The sequence below is a fragment of the Alligator mississippiensis genome, chromosome 12 (genome assembly GCF_030867095.1).
Source record: "Alligator mississippiensis isolate rAllMis1 chromosome 12, rAllMis1, whole genome shotgun sequence".
NCBI lineage: Eukaryota > Metazoa > Chordata > Crocodylia > Alligatoridae > Alligator > Alligator mississippiensis.
In genome coordinates this window covers 59,495,653-59,513,947 of record NC_081835.1, presented here as the reverse complement: position 1 = coordinate 59,513,947, position 18,295 = coordinate 59,495,653, and the positions used below count along the sequence as shown (strand labels likewise).

The 18,295-nt window shown below is 56.3% G+C and overlaps 1 protein-coding gene across 1 annotated transcript in view; it reads right to left on the bottom strand.

Moving 5' to 3' along the window:
* Window positions 1-11,284, bottom strand: part of LAMC3 (laminin subunit gamma 3) — a 32,845-nt gene extending 21,561 nt beyond the window's left edge. Inside the window, exons 1-5 of the mRNA XM_019475652.2 lie at window positions 10,839-11,284; window positions 4,203-4,507; window positions 3,684-3,814; window positions 1,584-1,750; window positions 370-558 (exon numbers count right to left, since the gene is read on the bottom strand). Coding sequence (XP_019331197.1) covers window positions 370-558; window positions 1,584-1,750; window positions 3,684-3,814; window positions 4,203-4,507; window positions 10,839-11,220 — 1,174 coding nt within the window. The 5' untranslated portion in view covers window positions 11,221-11,284. The remainder of the gene's footprint in view (window positions 1-369; window positions 559-1,583; window positions 1,751-3,683; window positions 3,815-4,202; window positions 4,508-10,838) is intronic.
* Window positions 11,285-18,295: the final 7,011 nt, after the last annotated feature.

The following is an 18,295-nucleotide window of genomic DNA, read 5'->3' as shown; positions in this document are numbered from 1 at the left end:
TTCAAGGGGGCAGCTTAGCCTGCCCCACAGCTACTGGCACTCATATTCCTGTCCCTGCCCCCAGCCCACAGCATGCTTCTTTCCAGCTCTGCAGTGCATGGGCTGGGCCTGGGGGTCCCAGAGAGGTGTGCTGGGGTAACCAAAGGTTCAGATGACTCTGAAGGAGTGAGTGAAACAAGATGTTCTGGCAAAATCCCTCCACGGCCCATTTAGCCATCTGTACCGGGCTTCCAGCAGCCCTGAGCCCTGCTGGTACCCTCTTCTAGAGTAAACTTGCCCCAAGACCCATCCCAAGGGTGGCTAGAGCAGCAGATGGGGCTGTGGCATCAGCCATGCCCCTGCCAGCGTGCTCCCCGCTGCCCTGCCTACCTGCCACGTTGCAGCTGCAGGGCTGGCAGGCTGCCCACCCATCCCAGCGGTAGAAGTTCGGCCGACAGCGCTCACAGTGTGGCCCATCTGTGTTGTCCCGGCAGTGGCGGCAGTGCCCGCCATGCCCAGTGCTGCGGTACAGCTCCCGGTCATAGAAGCACTCGTCTGAGTGTCCGCTGCAGTTGCATGCTGTGCCGGGGAAGGAGAGAGAACGGGAACTTCACAGAGGATGAAGAGGACAGCCAGAGGTGGCGGGTCTGCAAGGCTGTAGGAGGTTGAGGAGGGCCTGGGCCTCAACATGGACCCACCATCAAGGACCACAGCTGGGTCCAGCCTAGGTCCCCTGCAGTGAAGGGCTCATGTTATCTCCCTCCATCACCTCTCAGCATTGCTCTGTGGTTGTGCTGCAGCAACACTGAGGAGTCTCAGGCACAAACTGCATGGTTCCTGCCCCCAAAATCTGCTCCCATGGTCCTGGCATGCTGGAGAGAGATGGTGGTGAAGGGCTGTACTCTGCTGTGCAGGTCCTCAGCCTGGCTGCTGAGTGCACTGACAACAGAGGGCTTTGGGGGTTTCCCGCTGGTCACAAAAGGTGCCAGGGCAGGCATTTTTCCACCACGTCCGTATGATATGGCAGCCGGTCTCTTTCTTATGCCAGGGGAATAGGAGACGTGGCTGCCCCAGAGGCAATCAAAGACCCTGAAATGACTTCACTGGGCATCAGGTGCTATGACCCATGGCCCACTACAACCCCCTGGGTCAACCATGACCTACTGGGCACTGCAACCTATGGAGAAAAGCCTCCTTGAGAAAGTAGACACAGCTTTCCAGTGCTGGTAGCAGGGCTAGAGCTTCCCACCTGGAGCAGGGCAGGGCACCGGCTGGTAAGCATGGAGTGAGCAGAGAGGAGACCCCAGCTGTGCCTTCCATGGCAGTCATGAGTCTAAGGAAGCGCCCTGACACCCCTGAGGCACCAGAGGCATTACAGGAGATGAATTCAGGCCAGAGATGCTGGCCCTCCATCCTACCCCCAGTAGGACAGTGCTCTTGGGAGGAGATTGCCCTGCGGTGCAGCCAGCAGGCTCAGTGACTTTCCCTGAACGCTGCTGCTTCTTTTCCACTCCTGCCACAAGTATGGGTAAAAAAAATCACCTTGCCACCTCGTAGCCAAGAGAGGGCCCACAGGCACATGGCACAGGATCGGGGGTACTCACGGAGGCATTCGTTAGCAGACTCCGCTGTGCCACGTGCCCACGGCCGGTCCTGGTAGAAGGCCTGGCACTGCTCACAGTCCACGCCGGTGGTGTTGTGCTGGCAGAGGCAAGCCAGCTGCCCAGCCTTGTTTGGGGCACACTCGCTGGCATGGCCATTGCACTTGCACCTGGAAGGGGCCAGAGGGGGAGAGCCACGGTTTCCACCTGCCTTCAGCTCCTCCGGACTTTAAACCTCAGGGAGCACCTGGCTCAGCAGAGCCATTCCCTCCCATTTGGACTCAGCTTGCACTGACTGCAGGGAAGCCCTAGGAGGATGTGCCCCAAGCCACGATGGACTCAGAGAGTTTGCACTAAGGTGTTATCTCAAGGTGGTAGCCAGAGTGAGCAGCAACCCTGGATCAACAACCCCTCGGGCTTGTACGCTGGGGCAACACATGTGCATCCAGGAAGGGTTTGGAAAAAGGCAAAGGACTGATGGAGGCAGAAGTGAGAGAGGTGTTGAGAATCTCAGCCAGAAGACGAAGGGAAGCTATTTCTTGTAGGTGCCCTGCTCTGGGCCAAGGTAAGCAGAAGCATGTAAAGCAAGGCCCGTTTGAGACCAGCTCCCAGCCGTTTGCCAGGGGACAGCTCTGGTCTGCTGGATAGGGCAACTGCCTCCAGCACGCATCAAGAAGGGAGGATGGAGCCCACAGACCAAGTCCACGGTAGCAGCTGGAACGGAGAAGCCTGAAAGGGCCTGGGGTAGCAGCTTCTGGGCCCCCTGGAAGGTCATTTGTTGTGACTGGCTTTGGACAGGATGGACGTCACCCGCGCCTGAGGGGGAGAGACAGGAGCAGAGGCCAGGCTGCCTCAAGGCCAGCCAGCTGCTGCCCCTTCCCCAATGCACTCCCCAGCAGATCAAGCCATGAGGTCATTCAGACTGAGGGTGGTCTAAATCTAGCACTAACAAACTCCAGCTGTTTGGGCCCGGGGTGTTAGAGATGGTCAAGGCTGCTCCTCCCGCAGGCTGCAGCACTTCTTGGCTGTGTCTCTGCCCCGGAGCATGAGGCACTGCTCTCCAGAGTCACCGGGACATGTGGCATGAGCAGCGAGACGGAGTAGACACAGACTTGCTCCAGTTGGGAGCCTGAGAGGAAGGGCACAGAGGGCATGAGGAGCCCAGCATATCCAGGGTGGTCCCTCACCAGCACTGAATGTAACCCTTGCCCAGATCATCCTCAAGATGCCAAGTGTCCTCTGCAGGCTCCAGAAGGGTAATTTTGGGCTGACGTGGCAGATAAAAGGAAAACAAGCTCAGCTAGACAGGATCCCTCAGCCCTCCACCCACAGCCTTTCCCTCCTGCCAACAGTGTGCCGCCAGGCTTCAGTGCCAGGGGCAGCAAGGAAGTGGCCACATGCCTTATGGGTATGAGCAGGCTGGCATTGAATCTGCAAGGCGCTGGAGGGTGTCTGCAGCTACCACCAACCACGCTTATCTCTGGGCTTTGCTTCAGCTGATGGCATGGGAAGCACCCTTCCTTCTGGCTACAATGAAGCTGCATTTTAGGTTTCTAATTGTGCAAAGGGCCATCCCACACAAGCAGATTCCCACAACCAGCTTTCATGCCCGGCTCCGTTTCCCAGAAAGGGGCCTCCATCAGCTGCACCTGGAAGTTCCCCATCCCTCCCATAGCAGGAACATTCAAACAGCCCCAGCTTTCCCGGGAGAAGGGGTTGTAATGAGGGACATTTAGGCAGAGAAAGGATGACCCTTGAACTCCACTGAAATTCATGTCACTAAGAGAGCTTTTTGGAAGGACCAAGACGGAGGATGGCCAATGAACGTACGTGGTGCCCTGTGTCACGGGACAGCTCAAGTGTAAAGGATTCTCACTGGAGGGTCTCCAAGAGCTCTGGGCCTCACAAACGCCTGTATGGTATCAGTTCCATTTTACAGAGGGGAAAACAGAGGCATGGAGAGATTTAAGTGACTGACCCAAGGTCACACAGCTACTGAACTGCAAAGCTGGAAACAGGACCCAGGAGTCTGGGTCTTATGCCCAGAGATATGTTTCCTCCTGCTCCACACTGCTCCCTTCACCAGCCTGGCAGCCCCCCTACCTGCCGCCTACGGAGAAGTCCGTGATGGCATAGTAGTAGGACTGCAGCACCTTGGGGTCCTTGAAGATGTCATCCCCAAATGTGTTGAGCCGGTTCAAGGAGATGAGCAGGTCGGTGACAGTCACCCAGTCCTGCAAAACCCAGGGCACAGCATATGAGGAACGGCTCAGGCAAATGCCTCTAAAGTAGGAAACAGAGTCAGCAGCTCTGTTACAAGGTGGAACAGAAGGGGCGATAGCTACCATGGGAGTCTGGACCATGGGATATACCCCAGCAGGACCCTATAAATCCAACCCATGCAAGCCTGGCTCATCTGTGCCTTCCTACATACACAGGTGGATGCACACAGGCTCCCACCATCTCCTAAAGGCATTAGGTGCGGAGTCTCTCTCTCTGCCTTTGAGCAGGTATCTCTACACCATGATAATCAGAGCACTGGCAATAGTATTGATCTCTGAGCACAGGCAACTCCCCCGAGCTACCACCATCCATACACCCACCCACAGCCAACCCTGGTACCTGCAGAACGGGGCTCTGGTCAAAGCTGTAGGCGCTGGGCCGGCCCTCCAAGGTAGAGAAGGCCACGTTCCCTCCACTCAGCGGGGAGATGTCGCTAAACTCCTCAGTGCAGAAGGCCACATGCTCGTCCTCACCGGGCCGCAGGTACTGCCTCTCCCGTTTCCCGTACGTCTTCCTGCAGGAAGCGCTGTAGTATTGGTATGGTACCCAGGGCCCGCCGGCGCGGCTACGCTTGTAAATGGCAAAGCTCTCCGGCCGGCTGGTGTGGAACTTCAGCCGCACGTAGGTGATTTCGTACGACTTCCCTGGTGAGAGAGGAGAGAAGAAGAGACAGCGAGGAGGAGAGTGAGCTCCCCAGTGCCTGCAGAGCTTCCTTGGCACATGAAGGACTTCAGATTTCCATGTGCCTGCCAAAATCTGGTGACATTTTGCACCAAAGATGGGGTCAAGGGGTAACCAGGACACACTGTACTTATGGCCCCATATTGGGCCATAAGAAACCCCTGACATGTACTTCTAAACTGCAAGGAGTTTAAGAACCATTAACCTCATCTTACGGGTCTGAAATAGGACCCCGGAGTCCTGATGCTCAGGACTGCTGATGCCCAGCCACACGTGGCTGCCCCTGCTGTACCTCTTGGGTGGAAGACTTCAGCCCCCGGACGGCAGCTTTCTGCATAAGCACAAAATCAGCTTCCAGATTTAATGGCTAGAACGAGTAGGGGAGGTGGGCCAGTTGGGAAGACAAGCTGCCCTGAGAAACACAGGCGGTCAGAGCAGCCAGGGCTCCCTCCTCTGTGCACGGCCCAGGTTACCCCGAGGTGGGCAGGGGCTGCTCACAGAGTGGCCACGTGCTCCTCTCGCTCAGCACAGCATCAGCTCTGGGCAGGACATACCAGCTCCTGCAGCCTGCTACTCCAAGCCTTGTGTTTACTTCCGCCTCTTTTGTTTCTCTTGATATACAACCAGATATGTCAGTCCAAAGAAAGCAACGTGGCTGCTGTTCAGACACTGCCGCATGCCAACGACGGGAAGGAAGAGACTGGATGTTAGGAACTGGCCAGCCCATCCACACTGGGGTCAGAGCTGGGACACAGGCACTCAGATCCTGGTGCCGGCTGAAATCCGACCTAGCACTGCCCAGATATGCTGGTGCAACAAGCCTGCTGGGTCTTGAGCCCAAGTCTAGGGTGCGGATACCCCCATTACAAAACCCTTCCTGAGCATTAGACCCAGCTAATATCTCACCTATGCCACTGAGGAGCAATGCCACCAAACCAATGACCCACTTGCCCCAATGACAAGGCCAATGCCATCATGCTAATTGATGCCGGCTCTTGAGCTGGCCCCAGGGAGCCAGAGCAGTGCAAAACCAGTGGATAGGAGAGGCCCATCAGGTCCAGCATCACTAACTGGCTTCTTTTGGGCAGCATGAGGACAGGGGTGGCTTGGGGGGACCAGATCTTGATCCCTTCAAAGCCAGGGCTGTGCAGCACTGCTGTTGCATTGGGTGTACAGAGGAGCGGCAGAGGACTACAGGCTCCGGGGCCTTCAACCCAACCCTGAAACCACCTCTAAGAGTTAAAGAAAAAAGCCTAAATACAAATATCAAACTGCTTAATTGTACGAGACAAAGGGCTGGGCCAGCTCAAAGACTGGCTTTCTACATAATTAGCTACAAGCCTTGGCTTTATTTGAAAAGATAATGAGTTTGGGATGTTAGAGGGGTTATTTCGGGACTAAGAAAACAAACCTTTAATCGGGCCCATATGAACCATGTCAGCCATGGGCTGTGACTTTGCAAGAATCCCATAAAGCAACCGAGTTAACTCGGGCTACTGCAAGCCAGGGGGGACCTCTGCGAGGGACTGGGCAGTAGGGCAGTCCCGGACCGGCCAGGCCCCACAGCCTACCAGAGACTAGCCCTGCAAGAGACACAGGCGTTGGGGGGAAAGCTGGATGCAACTCAGCTCCCTGAAGACACAGCCTCACATGAAGTCTGGGTCTAAGCCAAGCGCCAAAGCTCCTGCCCACACCCTCCGCTCCCACGGCTTCAGTGGCAATGCAGACGCAGCCCCTCCCTGGATCCGGCCCATGGCGGCGGTTCAATCCACCTTCTCCAGCCATCCCGACTGTCCTCTGCTCCTCTCTATCAGCCCTCGGGAGCTGCCTAAAGTGATGCCATTGAGGGATGAATGCATTGATGACCTCTGGGCTCCATGACCTGTTTCCATCTGGTTGCTCTTTCTGATGCACACGTGTGTTTAGCCAGAGAGAAATACAGTATTTTGGGAAAGCTCTCTTAGTTTGGCGGGGCTCGATATGACTCTCAGGGAGGCAGAAAATAGGTCTCAAGGGTGGCTGGCACGAACGGGCATTCCCGCAGGGAACAAGCACTGGGTACAGGGGTCTGGAGTGGATCAGAGAGGCCATGGGTGCAAAGCATGTGTTGCTCTCTGTGCTGGGGATGTCCCCCACACCTTGGAGGACTCTGGGACTCTCAGTGTCTTGGGTGGGTTTATTCCCAGACAGGAAATTCCTTGGGGGGTGTCTAGGAAAACAGAGGGAGGTCAGAGCAGTCAACGGGCAGAGCAGTTTCCTCTGGGAGAGAGGCCGGTCTGTGCACTGTGTCAACAAACAACCAGCAACCGAGCCCTGGTGGGATAAGCGCCCATTCGGGGCAAGAAGGGAGGAGAGGAAAAGTGGGGTTCCCAGGTTCAGGCATCCAGGTTGTCCAGGGAACAAAGCACTGACTATCAAGGAAGCTTTTGGAGTTAGCTCCTGATCCAGAAACTGGCTTCAAACTAATGGGCTGAACAACGCTCTCTGTTACTCCAGTGGTACTCCCCATTGACCCATGACTGCAGACATGGCTGTCACCAAGGGAGAAACTCTAGCACGTAATGATTTCTCCCTTAAATCATGTCAGAAGATCTGACACGCAGGATGGAGGAAAGAACAAGCACTGCGGGGCCTGTGAGCTGGCCGTTAAAGGAGGACTCCTGCGTTCTCTTCTGTTTGTGCATCAGTTTGCTTCGATGTAAGATGGGGAGAATAATATTTACCCATCCCACAAGAGGAAAAAGGGGTCGAAGGGTGTAAAATTCCCCATGGTTTCCTGATGCAAAACATGACAGGCAGATGGAGTATTACTGTCAGCCTGAAAGGTCTCCAATGGAGAAGCCAAGCACTAGTTCTCCGGGACAAAAAAGAAAGCAGCTGCATAAGGATTCAGATATAGGAGGCAACGGGTCCATCCTGGTCCCCCGGAGGCAAAGGAGGAGGTTTCATAGACTGGCAGATTCTAGGAATGCCGCTAAGACCGGGCAGTCTACAACAGGCAGGTCCAAGAAGTTCACGTGCGTGGAGTCTTGAAAGATTTGGCCGAGAGGGCTGGATCATTTGGCCTGATCTTCCATCACCCCGAAATGCTGATGAAGTCAGCTGGAAGAAAGCTAATGTCTTGCTGTGTCTCGAAAGGGTAGATGGGATGATCTAGGTCATTATAAGCCTGACAGCTTGACTTTAATCAAAATGGGCAAAATGATGGACTGGCAGATAGAAGACTTGATGAATACAGAATGAAAGAAGCATGCTATAATTAATGGTAATTAGCATGGGTTTCTGGAAAATAGATCTTGTCAAATTAACCTGATGTTTTTGTGGTTGAGATTACAAGCCTCCATTGGTAAAAGTGACAGTGTCAGCTTCTGTAAGGCATTTGACTTGGTTTTACACAACATACTGATTAAGAAACTAGGGTGACACAAGCCCAAAATGGCATCATTAAACAGATTCAAAATTGGTTAATTGACAGAGTTCAAAGCATAACTGAACAGACAATCAAGGAGGTGCTCTTTCTAATGGGGTCCTGCAGAGATCAAACTATTTAATATTAGTTATGAATGACCTGAAAGGAAAGGCTGAGACAGCACAATGAAGTCCTGAAAATGATGCAAAGATGGGGAGTATTAAGAGGGCAGGGTGCCGACAGCTGGGCCACTTTGTAAGCTGGGCATTTTTGTACAGCCAAATGTAACGCTGCATGTCTAAGGAAGAGAAGGGAGGCCACCTTACAGGAGAAGGGGTCTCTGTGCAGGGAAGCAGCAACTCTGGCAAGGACTTGGGGGTGATGGACGGTCACCCATTGATTGTGAACTCCCAGCATGACTTTTTAACCAAGAGGGATGCATCATCAGGGGACTATGGAGTAGGAGCAGAGCGGCTGGAGTACCTCTGCATTTGGCAGAGCTCCGGCTCCATTGGAAAACTGTGTCCAGCTCTGGGGCCCACAGGTCAAGAGGATGTTGATAACATGGAGGGGTTCAGAGAACAGTCACGAGAATTTAAATAAAGCATTGAGAAACGTGCCCTCCAGCGAGGGATACAAGGAACCCCGTGTATTCAACCTAATCAAGGGAAGGCTGGGGGGTGACCAGATCCTGGCGCATAAGATCTCCACAGGGAATGCAAAGCAGACAGCAGAGGACTCTTCCATCTTTCAGAGCTACAGCACGATCCCACGGCTGGGACTTGAGACAAATTCAGAGCAAAATTAAATTTGTCACGGGATGTGGGGGTAATTAACCACTGGAACATTTTACCCAGGGCTGTGGTGGAGCCAGTGTCACAGGAAATGGTTTACATTCAAAGGGAGGTTTGGGGGAAAGAGCTGCTCTCATACAGATGGACCCTGACTTAGAAAAGTCCTGTAGCACGGGCGAGACAGAGGCCAGGCCAGATGGTGCCCGTGGTCTATTCTGGCTTGATCTTTGCTGCATGTCCGAAGGAAAACCCTGGTTCTGCAGAGGTGTTGGGATCTGGAACAAGGGCGGTTTGGCTCACCCGGCGGCATCTTTCATCCCAGGCAGGAAGCCCTTGCCGGGATTCAGACCAGATGTCTGTCGATTCACAGGGGGTTGGGAAAGGAGTGACCTCTGCAGAAACAAGCTACTCCCGTCTCCCTCCATCCTCCCCGGGGAACCAGCGGCTGTGGCCTCAGCTTTCCCCCATCAGCGGGGTGGAGGGCAGCACTGCCGACCTGCTCCATCGGGGCAAGCTCAGCGTGCGTCTCTGAGGAGCAGTCAGAACGAGCCGACACAGCTCCAACCCTGGACATCATCCCTACGTACTATTTGTTTAGCTCCGAACAATGGTGCCTCTGTTCCTCCTTGCACCATAAAGGTGGCCGCCAGGCTAGGAATGACAATGGAAATATCACAGGCTTGGGCAATTGCCAGCATCGTTCACACAGCAGGGAAATGCATCCAGCTCTTAAACACGCCAGGCACCACTCCGCACTGTCAGGCTCCAGCCAAGGCAGGCCAGTAGTGTAATAATTTATATGTACAGTCAGGCCCTCGGCAGGTGAGAACCAGCCTAATAGGTCCAAGATCAATGACAATTATGCTTCTTCCAGCCAGCCGAGGATCCAGCCCATCGAGATGGATTCCCCTGTCATGTTGCTCCAGGTAAATGCACTGGAGTTAATGGAGTTACTGGGAGGTGCTGATGCAGCCTGCCCGGGCTGCTCAGCCTACACCCAGCGGCCTTCGCTATCACGCAGTCGTGGGAAGCAGCAAACACTGATTCCCATTCACTCCAGCCTTCAGACACAGGCGGTGGCTCTGAATCCTTCCTCAGCGCTGCCCCTGTAGAGCCCCACCTGGGCTGCCCTGTCCCGCAGTACTTTTTGTTCAACATTTAACTGTTTGACACAGATGTTTTCCCTCTGGATGGCAAGAGGCAGTTGGGGTCTAGCCTCGTGGAGGCCTCCCAGCTCTGCCACTGTCTTCCCATGTGGCCTCAGACAAGTCACATAATCTCTCCATCCCTCCAACTGTGACACAACGCCCATGACATGGGCAACTCCCCCAGGGCTGGACCAAGCTCTCTGGCCTCCACTCTGCAAAGCCCTGTAAGATGATGGAAGGAAAGTGCTCCAGCCATGCCAAGCCTGAGTCACCCTGCCTGGCCATCCTTCCCCAGCTGTAGCGGCATCATGTCGATGCCAAATGGCAACATGACAGAGATGTGGTTCGATGCTCGTACGCCTCCTAGATCACATCAGCCCCTTGGCACATCCTTGCTCTGCCCTGGCCACTTTGAGCCCAGCAAGAAACAAGCTCCACTTTCCAGTCTCCCTGCCAGCGCCCTGCCCCATCTCACCCCCATCTCGTGGTCCCCTGCCACTGCAGGACCCCAGCAATCCCCATTGCTCGAGTGTTTCTCCTCCTGAGAGCCCAGGAGGCAGGGCCGTGCCAGTCACTGGGTTAGGCAGGCACAGGGAAGGGTAAAGGACTTGCCTGGGGGAGCACCAGAGCAAGGGAGAGAAGCCCGGCTGCTCCAGCTAGTGCCCCACAGCTAGACAGTCCCGCTTCCCCCACCCAGCTGTTGAGCAAATTAATCCCATGTCTCTGTGCCAGTTCACAAGGAATCATTTCAGACTAGACCCACCAGCCGCCCTCTTCCTTCCAAGGACTGTCTCTTTCCAGCACCCCATGCCGAGCCCCGACTGCTGGAGGGGTAGGGGGCAGCCAGCAGGAGACTCGAGGGGCTCCTGCAACCCCTTGTTGGAGGCAGGACTGGGCAGGTCCCTGGGGACGGGGAGGATGGGGGGATTCTGGCTGCACTTACCCAGGCGGAGGGTGATGTTGACAGAGTTGGGGTGCTGGACCCCAAAGGCCATGGACTGGCTCTGCCACCAGGTGCTCTCCTCCTGGCTGTGGAAGTCGGTCAGGTAGGTGGCATTATGGTGGTGCAGGGGGTCGCCCATGTCACAGCGACGGCACAGCTGGGTGGAGCGCCCGTCGTCCATCTGGAGGCAGTAGTCCTCTGGCGGGGACCCGCACGTGTTGGTCACCTGCACCTCCCGGCCAAACGCTGCGTTCTCGAAGACGGGCATGCAGCGCCGGGCTCGCCCCTGTGCATCGTAGCAGGAGTCCATGCCCCCCGTGGCAGGGCGCAGGCCCAGGCTCAGCACAGCAGCCAGCAGGCAGAGGCAAGGGGCTCGCGGCATGGCGAGCCAGCAAGGGCACTCAGCTTCCTCCCCAGTGTCCGAAGCAGTCTCTGGAGCCTCGCAGCCGTCCCTCCTTCGGCAGCAGGAGAAGCTGGATGGGTCAGCCCCCAGGCCTGGATGCTTTCGCTCTGGGTTCCACCTTGTGGATGCTGCTGGAAAGGCCAAGGACCAGCTTCTGCGTGCCTAAACCCCCGTGCTTTTGCCCACTACCAACCTGGGAGCTGGGGTCTCCCCACTGGAGGTGGCAGCATGAACTGCCAGGATGAGGGTCCCATCCCCATTTGGTCAGGACACCTATGGAGTCCCTGGGACATCCCAAAAGCCCGTGGGAGTGGGCCAAGCTACAGCCACCCCCAGAGCCCTAGGGTCACTGCTCCAGCCTTGCCTCAGAGCTGCAAGCCTATGCCCACTGCCCAGCCCTGGCCAAAGGATGCAGGTAAGGGTCGGTGGCAGGAGGCCACCCCACACCCAGCTGACTTGTGAGTAAGGATGCTTGGCTCTCCTATGCCACCTCCCACCCAAGCTGTTGGCTCCTCTGTGCCCCAGAAACGGGCCTGCTACATCTGTATTTTATATAGCGTCTAGTGAGGGGCAGCGGAGATTCTCCACCTGTTGCTCAGCATTGAATTAAGACACACAGGAAGACCCTCGAGTTCCCCGAGCCCTGAGGCTGGCCCTACCTGAGCTCCCTCCTGCACAGGTCTGCGGGTGCTCCGCAGTCCTGACCCACAGCACCTCGATGCACCGGCCCTGGGATCCCCCATGACTGCGCCGGAAGGCCCTGCTTCTCCCTCACCCCCTTGCTCGTGGCCTGGCTACTCCAGGATCCCCAGCCCCGAGATGCTGGAGTGCTCTGCAGACCCACTGCCCAGTTTTCTGCGCTCACCAGGGACCGTCTTCATGGCTTTGGGAAGCCTGCAGGGCAAAGTGCCTCCGGTAGATGGCAGACAGGGACCGTCCTTCAGCTCGAGCTGTTAGCGCTAAGCACTGCTGGGGTGCAGCAGCTCGCAGGTGACTGCACCCCCAGAGCTGGGGAGCGGGAGTCAGAGGATGTGCAGCAGCCCAAGCCAGTCTGCCGGGTAGACACCGCACTTTCCCCTGTGCTTCATGAGGCTGATGAGTTAATCACCCTGGAGATCACCAAGCAGGAGGCAAACCGGCAGCTGTGAGGGAAAGATCCTGTCCCCAGAGCCCTGAAGCAGGGGTGAAGCCGAGCCCAGCAAATGTTTTCTCCGCAGCAGAAAGCATTTGCTGGGGATGCAGGAGTTGCATTGGCAGCAGTGCGAGAGGTGACAATGTGTTCATCAGCCAGCAAGCAAGTGCTGTCTGCAGGCTCCCCGGGGGGAAGTGCCTCACCTGGCCCCAAGGCTGCATGTGCTGGGGAGCCCTGGATCCATCATCTCCCGACACCCAGCCTGTGGGCTGGAGCAGGTTCATCTTGGTGTCCAAACCATGCTGTGGCAGTGACACTGGCTTCCCCCTTCCCAGGCATCACACTCAGCCCACCAGAGCAGCTCTCAGAAGGTTTCTCTGCGTCCCAGGCTCCTCCTGGAAAAGTCCTATGAACTGTAACAGAAAGCATTTGCTTGCCCGCAGTTTTTCCAGCCCACCCTGGGATTCTAGCAAGTGTTTCCTGGACCCTGCGGAGATGCGGCCTTGCTGGCTGCCTCCCGTTGGACGTTTAGCTCAATCTCTGGCTTGGCAGCTGTGAAACATGACAGGGCTGAGCTGTGAGGATACTGGTGCAGAGACAGATGCCAAGACCCGGGATGGGAGCGGCGGAGGATGCAGACGCCTCGGTGGTTGGCACTTGCCCCCGAACTGGAGTCAGGCATTGTAAGACTCAGCCTTGGCATAGGTCTGCATTGCCCTGCAAGGGCCCTGCACTTCCAACAGCCCCAGCCTCACAGCTGCAGGCTGCAAACACACACGACTCCCCAGAGCCAGGCAGCGGAGAGATGAAAGCTGTGATTCCTGAACAACTTCCCTCCCCCGCCTGTTTCCTACTTACAGCAGCACCAGGGCTATATTGTGTGCCCTGCAGCACACCCAGCTCTGCCAATGCAGTGCAGTGTTCCCATGCAAATGCATCCTTGGCCCTTGCCAGTGTCTGCCAGTGCACTTCAGCCCATCCATCAGCCACCTTCTCTGCTGGGCTTGCCCAACTCTCACCACCCTTTGCTCCAGGCTGCAGCATCGCCAGCAACGGCAGTGTTTGCCCCACACAGCTCAACCCTGGATCCAGTGCCCCTTGCTAGGCTGGGCCTCGCCCCTACCCAGCGCATCTCAGTTGGGACCTGAAGAGGATGGGGCTAAGGGAAGTACCGGGATGTATGAAAGGGCACAGACCTGAGGGGTCAGCTTCTAGCCCCTACTCCAGGGTGAGGTCTTGTCATCTGCTGGCTTCTCTAGAGTCCCCTCTGCACCTTGAAGCATTCCTGCATGAAGAAAACCCATCCATTTACTCAGAGCCAGAGAAACCAAGAGCCAGATCTAATGGTCACAAACTGCTGGAAGACCGTTTTAGACTAGACATAAGGAAAAACTTCTTTACCGTCCAAGTCTCCAGAGTCTGGCATAGACTCCCCCCAGACATGGTGCGAGTGCTTACTCTGGATACCTTTAAGAAACGCTCGGATGCTCACCTTGCTGGGGGGATCTGACCCCAGCTGACTTCCTGCCCCTGGGGCAGGGGGCTGGACCTGATGATCTGCGAGGTCCCTTCCAGCCCCAATGTCTATGAAATCTATGGAGGAAGACAGAGACTGGACTGTCCCTGACAGGCAAACACTCATTGCTTCTCTGTAGTCCTCATCCAGCGCCAAGCCCTGGTGGTAGATGCAGTGAAAAATCGCTCTCCAGTGAGACCAAGAAGTCACCTCTAGAAACATCCTGGAAAGACTCTCACAACTCAGCCCTTATTGATAAATCTAAGCTCCCCTCCTCCTTCTCCCTTATTATTATTTATCTTATTTTTGTCTCACGGCTTCTCTCTTTCTCTGCACAGCGCTGGGGAAAACACTGGAGAATAGCCATGAATTATAAAGGTCTTAGGGAGTCCAAAAGTGGTTCCCACAGCACTGCAGTTTCAAAGCCTTATTAGCATATATTGACCCGCATTCTGACAGCTGGAACTGAATCCTCCAGGAAGGGCAAGTTTCCCAGCACTACCAAACTTCACATCAGTTGCTTGTGGCTAAATGGCCTGTAGCAAAGCAGCTGAGGCTCCCCTTCCCGCCTCACCCATTTTATCTGTGCTTTAAATAACAGCTCATTCATTTCCATGGATATGACCAAAAAAATAAGAGGGGGGGGGATTGATGGAGAGTAAATTCTTCACAAGTCGAAGGCAGTGGCGGCTGAGGAAGGAGTCTTTTCCTTCTGGGCTGAAGTTGCTCCAAGTACGTGGTTGGGGAGAAGGGAACAAGGAACTGAAAAGACATACTGTATTGAGGCTGAAAATTGAGGGGGGCAGGCAGGCTGCAGGGGTGGGGAGGCTGTGGGGTGGGCAGAGAGCAGCGAGTGAGTGGCGTGGAGCTGGAGGAAGGGAGCAGCAAGCGGAGGAGTTGGGTGCGGTGATGTAAGAGCCCAGACCAGCACCTTGGGGGAAAGAGGGGTTTTTTCCTACCCTTCTCTCTCTGCCCTACCTCTGCGGGTGCCTCCTTTTCTGCTGTCGGAGCTCGGAGGAGTGTGCCCCTCTCCCTGGGGCCAGTCTGCCCAGCTCACCCAAGGGCAGAGCAAGGACTGTCTGGCTCCTGGACCCTCCTGAGAATGCACCTCTCCTATGCGCTCACGCAGGCCCTGGGCCCTCAGCACTGGTCTTCTCCTCCAGAACGCATCCTCCCCCAGCCCGTTTGAGGCTTAATGGACCACTGCACCCAACAGTTGCCCCATCACTGCACTGGCAGTGCCCTCATCCCCTCAGCTTTCACCCATGGCACATTGCAGGTCTTCAGTTAATCACTACTCGCATGCACAGGGGACAGGACCTGATGGCTCAGCAGGCTCCAGCCAGCCCTGTGTCTCCTGCCTCCCCGACAGACACCCCACTCCTCACCCCACTTTGGTCCCTGCTGCCTGGGGCAGGCACCTACCCTGGAGATCTTCCAAAGGAGACTGGATGCACACCTCGCTGGGCTTATTTGACCCCAAGAGTCTTTCCTGCCCAGCGCAGGGGGGCTGGACCCAATGATCCCACGAGGTCCCAGTCCTAAATGTGTGTGAATCCGTGAGCAGAAGTGGGGTAGCTGTGCGAGGCAGCTAACTGTGGATGAGCAGCTAGGGGGGCAGCTCGCTAAGCAGGCATAACAGGGGTGGTATACTAAAGGCAAGAAGGGAAGCAGCAGGCCAGCTCAGGCTTGAGCTAACCTCCCAGGTCTGCCTTTTTCAGTGGCAACTTGCTTAGTTGTCTGATGAGATGCCCCAAGAGGTGGGTGGGCAAGGAAGCAGGTGCCAGGGCTGTTGGCAGCAGTGGTGATGCCACAAGCATCATCCCATGCAGCATCATGACAACCGAATGCGGGCACAGCGCGGGGGCGGCCACAGTGCTGGTGGGAGCCAAGGGGAGCAGAGGACGATGCCTTTCATGAAAGGGCCCACTCGAACATTGCTGGATGACAAACATGGCTGGACGTGACTGAATCAGTGGTGACTGCGTGTCGCTGCTGGCGGGTTCATGCGATTTCCAGCACCGCCAGCCAAGAGAGAGGACTCGCTGACATGTCCCCAAAGGTGCATCCTGATTTGTTGTGGCACCTCTGATTGGCACCCTGGCACGGCACCGTGTCCGTGCCCAGGAACGTGCTTCATGGCTTGTCAGACACGCTCCCGTTGGCAACCTGGCAGAGGACTGCCAGCCTGTTCTCCGAATGGGCTTTGTCAGGCACTCGTGGATTGATTGGCATCCTGGAACAAGGCAGCATCTCCTCCCTGTCCTGGAGAGAGCCCTGCCATTTGTCACATACCTGCTGGGCACGGGGAGAGGGAAACAGCGTCCAGAGACTTCTCCTGCCAAGATCCTGCTACTGCTAGAGGTCACAGCAGAGCTGGCCGGTGGCTTAGTGCCTGGCTCCGCTCTAAGAAAACTCCTGCCAGGTGACTCCGTTTCCGAAGCGGCCTGCAAAGCCGCTGAAGCAAAGCAGCACCGCTCTCCTGCTTTCCTCGGGTTCATTTTCGTCATGCCAATGACTAAGTTACCAGCAGTGACGGGTCCAGTTTCCAGAGTTATTGCCCTTCAAGAATCATCCCAATTCACTCCGGCTTTGACTTGGTCCAGCAGAGGAAAACACGAGGCAGCTGTCTACTCATCATGTCCCTCCAGGTCAATAAACCTCATGCTTGAATTCAGCCTGGGGTGGGGGGCTGATGGGCTTGGGCTTCCCTTCCTTCTCTCCTGCCTTTCTTTTCAGCCTGGAAAGACAATGCCTGCTTGCTAGGAAAGAGGTCCTGAAGGGAGTCGCAGCAGCCTTATTTGCTCTGGGCAGCCCTCTCACTTGTGGATGGAGCCCCAAGCCTGAAGAAGGAAGACAGGAAATCCCTGGGGAGAAGCTGGGGCATTCCACCCTGCTTGCAGCAGAAGCAGCTCAGGGATGAGAGTGGTGGAAGGCACCCACCTCAGGATTTGCCCTGCTTTCTTCCACCACAGCGGGTTGCAGTGGCACGGAAATAGCTCTTCACCCTTGCATCCGTGCCAAGCAGCCTTCACTCATCTGCTCTCAGCACGGGGAAAGGCGAAGGCCTGGGGCCTGGTGCTCATACTGGATGGATGCGCTGCCACCCCCCATGTCATGGAGATCTCAGGGGCAAGGCCCCCTGCCCAGAGTACTGCCCCATCCACCGCAGAGCCATGCCAACCTGGCCCCTTGCAAGAGTTAACCACCTTCTAGGCAGTGGGGAGGAAACGTTCTTCTGATTTGCTTAATGAACGTTAATTAAGAAGACAGAAGATAGCAGATTCCTTCAGGGTAGAGATGAAAGGCCCGTTAATTAAATCTGGGGAGAGAGAGCAAGCGAGCTGCCGACTGATCCTCCTTCTGATCAGACTTGACAATGCAGGCACCCATGCAGAAGCAAGGTGTGTGCGGGAGCAGAAAATCTCCCTTCCTCCCCCGTCCCCCAGTTCAAAGCAAGGAGCGGGGCCAGCGTGGAGCTTAGTCAGGCTGGTGAAGGGGCAGAGGGGGTCGGGGAGCATCGTTCAGTGAGCGACGTGGCTCTTCCTTGCTCTGGGAGGACAGGAGCTTGTTGGGCAGCAGCGCCCCGCTTCTCTGCCTTGCAAACCAGGGCAGGTTGTGATGTCCCAGGGGTCTCAGATCAGGGCTGGGACAACTCTGTGTCTGAAGAGAGAGGAACTGGGATCCCTTCCCAGGCAAGCTGCTGACCCAGGAACTCAGAGGCGCCTTGAGCTGGAAAGAGGGAGCCTCCCACAGCAGAAGAGTAAGTCATCTTCTGGCCACCTTCCCTGGCTCCGCACACCTTCACCAGGCCTGCCACTGCCATCCCTGTCCCTCACCCTGCAACTGGGCAGCTCCCGGCCCATAGCTGGCAAAAGGTGCTAACAGCCTTGGCAGGTGAGGGCATCAGTTGCCAGACAGATGAAAGCTTGACCGGGATCCAGACCAGGCCGGCGTGGAGACATGGTTGGATGCAGGGTCTCCTGTGGGAGGTGCACAGTAAGGAGAAGACTCCTTCAGAGGTCGATTGGCCTGGGAAGGAGTTGTACCTGAGAAGGTAGCCGCCTCTGCCTTGGAGACCGCACCTGCCCTGGAGGAGCAGGAGCTAAGGCATACGCAGTCTGGTCTTAGGTCAGTGGGATCAGCACACCAGGGACAATCTCCTTTCCCAACGCACCAATCCAGCCCTCCAAAAGATCCCCTCTAGGACTCGGACACCAGCCTCCTGCATCCCTGTCTGGTCTCCTGCTCCCCAGCAAACTCCCTGGCTAGCCGGGACTGTGGCCACAGGGGCACTGACAGGCTCCGCTTCCCAGCATGGCAGCTGGAGGGTGGGACCAAGCAGCATCTCCCCCGCAAGCCTCTGCAGCAGTTTGCAGCAATGCATCGGGGCCCCCAGCTACACT